A 5,711-nucleotide genomic window follows, 5' to 3' on the forward strand; every position below is an offset into this window, starting at 1 on the left:
AATGAAAACAAAAATTTGAATTGGAAATACTAGGCAAATTGGATACTGCAGTAAACCTGAATAAAGAAAATACTATATTTGGTTATATTTTTCTAAACAGAAAGACTGTATATAAAGCATTTTATGCTTGTAACCCCAAGGGTTGGGATTAGAATTTCACCCTGCCTCAGTGATTTGTTTAAATCTCAAATATGGCTTTGGGCACCAAGAATTCACGCTTTGGATCAACAGAAGGAATTCAGATCCATTTGAGTCTGGGATTCCTAATTCGTTTCATGTTCATTGTGTATGGAGAGCATCATGACAGGACACATGCTCTCAAATACACAGATATTGATTACCATGTCTTCACAGACGCTGCACATGAAGTGGCAGCAGGAGGTAGTCCATTTGATCGACATACTTATAGATACACTCCTTTCCTGGCATGGATGCTTTTGCCTAATGTAAATTTGCATTTCATGTTTGGTAAGTTAATGTTTGCATTTCTAGACTGTGTTGCATCAAAACTAATCTATCAAATACTTTTGATTGATGGGCTTACCAAGTTAACAGCTCTTAAATGCTCATTTTTATGGTTGTACAATCCTTTGGTAATAGGTGTATCAACACGTGGCAGTGCTGAAGCTCTTATGGCTGTCCTGGTCCTGTTAACAGTGTACATGCTGAAGTTGCGATTCAGTGTTCTAGCAGGCCTCTTTTTAGGAATATCTGTTCACTTTAAACTCTATCCCATTATCTATTGCATCCCACTCTATATGTCACTAACAAATGATTCGCACAGTGATTCATTGTTGAAGAGAGTGTTACCAAATTACACCAAGATGAGATTAGTTACTGGGGCAACCATTTCTTTCTTTGGTTTAACAGGATTAGGCTTCATACTTTATGGGGAACAGTACATTGAAGAAGCTTTCTTGTATCACCTTTCTAGGACAGACACTCGGCATAATTTTTCAATATATTTTTATTTATTATATATTGCTTCAGATTATCATATTCCAGGACTGAACATTGCCACATTTGGACCACAGCTCATTCTCCTTATTGCATTAGGATATAAATTCTGTCACAGACAAGATGTACCATTTGCCATGTTTACCCAAACTGTTGTATTTGTTACTTTCAACAAGGTTGTAACTTCCCAATATTTCTTGTGGTATTTACTTTTGTTACCCCTAGCTGTGCCTCGCTTAATAATGACAATGCAGAAGGCAGTGATATTGACTGTACTCTGGGTGGCAGCTCAAGCATCATGGCTTCTTCCAGCATATTTGCTTGAGTTTCATGCAGTAAATGCCTTTATCCCAATATGGCTAGAGAGCATTGCTTTCTTTTGCTGTAATGTTGGAGTGTTAATGGCATTGCTTTCAAGTTACACACCACACCAATTAGTACATCATCATAGCAGTCGAAAGAATAGATAAAAACAGATTAAAACTGCACAAAAAATTATATATGAATGTGAAGTACAGTGTGTATAGCTATTTAAAGAAAGTAAGTTTTCTTTGATGCTTATGATAAGAACTGCAATGTTTTAAGAATAATAAGTGCTATGTATTCAGCAAGGCTCTTATGGTTTGGTAAATAGTTTACAGTTTCTTGCATCATATTTATAGCCATAGTTAAACAGTTTAGTTAAAAGTAGTAACAAATGGTATTTAAGTAAAAAGCAGTTGATTGATACCATATTTGATATAAACTTATTATAACTAAATAAAGTATTTTCTTAATGTTATCTAGCAAATTCTCAAAATTCAATGAAAAAAGTTTTCATCTTTTTCATGTTACAGATAATTTAGTAAGGTGGTTGATTATGCATTTATGCAGCCTATACTAGAGCTTATAAAAGTGTATATTGTAAATAAAATCAATTACTTGTAAGACATGTTTCTGTAATCACAGTAAACCCCCCCATCCCTTATTCGTTGTTGGTTAATGGTTAAAAGCGAAATAAATGTGCTAGACATTAAGATCATATAGCACTGTAGGAAGGTATAGTAAAGGGTGATGTCAGGTAATAGTTGCTATGCATCAACTATCTAGAGTGATGTTGGAGAGTTGAAGATGGGTAAGGGGGTTGATGAGGGAAAGGGTTATGGTGGTTTAGGTAAGGGAATTAGATCAAGAGAAGGATATCTATGCGTCTGAGGAAGGAGAACAGGTTGCTATAAGAAGCAAGGATATGACTTAGGTCTGGTCTGTGAGAACGGAAACCGCGGATATTCCAATGTAGGAGAGCTATATCTTAGTTATTTTATGAGTGAAAATGCCAGTATGTGTTGGGGAATCTGGGGGGAAAGGAACTAGAGGGTGTAAAGGAGGTGTATCAGGTGGAAGGGAATCTGGGGAAGGGCATTGTTGTGACATGAGTGATTCCGGTGTGTATACGGAAAGGATAGAGGGGATGGAGGGAGGGAGAATGTGCGTATACTTGGAGTTAAAGAGGGTGGGTTGTGTTGGGAGGGAGTAGAAGGAAGTGGTGTGGGGGGAATATTAGTGGTAGGAGGATGGATATCGGAAGTTTGGATAGTTGGAGTTGAAGGGGATGTGTTGTCTTGGGAGGGATTAGGAGGAAAAGGTGTAGGGAATGGATTTCAGGAGGATGGGTATCGGGAGGATGGATATCGGTGGTGGATGGAATTGAGGGGGTAGGTTGTGTTGAGAGGGAGTAGGAGGAAGGGGTGTAGGGGGAATATGAGTAGGAGGGGTATGGATATCGGCAATCACTTCAAATATGGAGGGAGCATGAGTTATGGAATTTTCTGTCTTAAGCATATAGCTTTGAATGTCTTCCATAGTTTCTCCAGTGGAGTTGGTTGGAGAGTTTTGTGGGACAAAGGTTCTCTTATGAGAGGGGGAAGAGGCGACTGGTGTCTGAGGAGTAAAGGTAAAGGTAGGTGGAGGTGAGTGTGCGGTAGGAGAAGGAGTGGAACACTTAGTCTGTTTACTCCGGGTAGTGCGGGGAGGGAGAGGGGATGGCGTTGGGGCTGTAGTTGAGATTGGGGTGTCTGGATTTAGAGTGGCTAAAGAATTTGACTGGGGGAAGTAAAATGTAGAAGTGGAAGTGGTGGAAGTGGGGAAGTAAGCAGGTATAGTGGAGGGTGTAGAGACATCTTGAGGTGGAGGGGGAGGGGCAGATTGAGCGACATTACTAGAGGAGGGAGTATGAGAGAAACCTTGTCGACGTGCTTCCCGTCTGGCTTCACGTAAAGTGAGACCATTTTTGTATCTGAGTTGCTACCTTGGACTCAAACTTGTAAGTGGGACAGCCTCTATAAAATACATTATGGGGGCCGCCACAGTTAGCACATGTACGTGTTTGTGCAGAGAAGTTTGATCGGTTATGACCGGGTAGGGCACATAGAGGGCGTCGGGCTGTGGAACGGCAGTGTTTGGCAGGATGTCCAAAGCGCCAACAGTTCTGACATTGATGGGGAGGGGGTTGGTATGGTCGAACAGGGAGGGTTTGTCCACCAATGTAGATACGTAAGGGAAGGTCATGTGTACAAAAAGTAATTTTGGCAATGTTGAATGGTGTAGCAATGTACTGATTTCAAATCTTGGTTTTTGAGGCATCCTAATAAGTCTTCTCCACAGTCTGACCAATCTTTGGTATCGACTGGGCAATTTGCTGGGGAGAGAGAGACAGTTCCGGTACATGTATTAGGGGTTTGGATGAGGTTCTCCAGGAATGGGGTTGCCAGAATGACCAGTTAGATTTGATAGTGCTATAGATTTAGTTTCTGATCTGACTGTAATGAGACAGGAGCGATCGCGTCTGGTATAGAAAGGGACTCTGCCCACTTGTTTTTGGAGGCATTGTTGAAAGAGAAGAGTGTTGCCTGAGTCCCATTTAGCTGGACTAAACAGAGTATTTCAGATATTTGTAGGGTTGGTGGTGGTGGATGGTTGGGGATGTGTGGAAGAGGGAGTATTATGGAGGGATGGAGAATAAGGCTGTAAGGTAGTTATAAGGGAGGATGGGGTGCTTGATGAAGGTTGTGGGGGTAAAGTTGATGAATTTGAGGAAGGGAGGTAGGAATGTCTTCTGGAGACTGAATCTCTGCTTGTGTGGGTAATGCACTAGTAGCCATTGAGGATTGGGTAGTAGTTTCAGTGTTCAGAATCATGGTCAAAGTAGAGCCTGGGGCCAGGGAACCAGTGGGGCTATTTGATGAAGGGGAAAGCCTCATTGCCCCTAATAAGGGTATTACATCTTCATTACTAGCCATGGGAAGCCTATGTAAAGGGAAATAAACAGTCCACCCCCAGTACCCTGTACAGGGGTAAGGGCTAGACAACTAAATTGGGAGTATCGTGCCCATGGTTCCCGCAGGCCGTTCAGGACTTGCACAAGGTCAGCCTTTCATCCTTTCAGTATGGCTCTTACACCTTATGAAGTAGATAGTAGAAGGGGTTGGAGATGGGACGGAAACAAAAAGCTGGAGGGGGAAAAGACCATGCAAAATCAGTTGAATCGAGGGCTGAGGCCCTAGGCAGGGGAGATCTCTGAAATGGGCCTCAGTCTCCGTCTCCTAAGCCCCCCCATGACAACAACGGGCAAAGGATTGGGGGGGTGCTGAAAGGATGAAAGACTGGCTTTGTTAGTCCTGAATGGCCTCTGTACTCTGTTTGCTATTCCCTCTTTACCCTTTTGAGTACCATACTAACCTACAGCACTGAACAACACATTTTGTCCTAATTGTTAACTTGTATTTCTCTTTATCATAGTGCCGTATGACCTTTGATATCTAGCACATTTATTTATTTGGAATCCACAAACATCACCTTATGAACCAAAACACTTCCTTACCCATGGGCTTCTCCCCTAAGCCTCAGCCTCTCACTATATTTTGAATACGATGCTAATGACATTAGATGTTGACACAGTAGAAAATATTCAACAAATAAAAAACTGAAAAAATAATGAAATTATATAAAAGTGGTGTTCCAATACTTTTCCAAATTTCCTCTTCTCTTTATCATTTTCTCCAATGCTGATAATATATCGCATCTCATCACCAGTATTTCAGAAAAAAAAAGAAGGCTAATAATTTCACACATTCCCATATGTTCCGAGGTGCTGAAACCTTTCCTAGTGTGTGGTTAAGTAGCTAGGACAAGATGAGATATGTAAACTTATAACTTTTGGCTATGTTAGCTACATTTTTTCCACTAACTGATTTTGAATATACTTGAATTTCTCTAGTGTACTTCTGGTAAGAATATCTATGCTAATAAAGACCAAGTACAAAAAATGTTTATTTTGGAACAGATTTGCAGTAATGATATTTAAAAAGTTATAAAAGATTATACTGGGATAATTTGACATACATACATACTTTGATTTAGTGCATTGTGTTTATACATAAATGGCCTCACAAATACCTAAGTTATCAAGAAGACAACTATTAGTCTTACCTATCTTACCTGTTTATCCTTTTCCCTTTTTTTAGGGGTGGGGGCAATATTGCTATTAGTATTTTCCTAAGAATAATCATAATGCACATGATATTAACATTAGTAACATCAGAAAAATATTTTCCTGAAAATTCAAAGAATGGGAAAATCTGGTATGGTCACCTAAAGCCTAATAGCTGCTTCCTTAGTGGTTGAGCACTTGTGGATCTGTTTAAAACAATTCTCATGAAAAAATACAGTGGACAGTATCTGCAACCCTAGCCATTAGGTTCATGATTACCAAAGAT

General features: G+C 40.2%; 2 protein-coding genes across 4 annotated transcripts in view; both read left to right on the forward strand.

Moving 5' to 3' along the window:
- Positions 1 to 1,884, forward strand: part of LOC113817255 (cx9C motif-containing protein 4) — a 7,953-nt gene extending 6,069 nt beyond the window's left edge. For all 3 annotated transcript variants that reach the window (XM_070122093.1, XM_070122095.1, XM_070122094.1), the window contains one exon: positions 1 to 1,884. This exon is cut by the window's left edge and continues 372 nt beyond it. The gene's annotated coding sequence lies outside the window, so the exon portion shown is untranslated.
- Positions 192 to 1,884, forward strand: PIG-M (Phosphatidylinositol glycan anchor biosynthesis class M). The gene has a single exon (XM_027369281.2). The coding sequence runs from the start codon at positions 192 to 194 to the stop codon at positions 1,425 to 1,427; it is 1,236 nt and encodes a 411-aa protein (XP_027225082.1). The 3' UTR covers positions 1,428 to 1,884.
- Positions 1,885 to 5,711: the final 3,827 nt, after the last annotated feature.

Source organism: Penaeus vannamei, chromosome 5, assembly GCF_042767895.1.
Source record: "Penaeus vannamei isolate JL-2024 chromosome 5, ASM4276789v1, whole genome shotgun sequence".
NCBI classification, from domain to species: domain Eukaryota; kingdom Metazoa; phylum Arthropoda; class Malacostraca; order Decapoda; family Penaeidae; genus Penaeus; species Penaeus vannamei.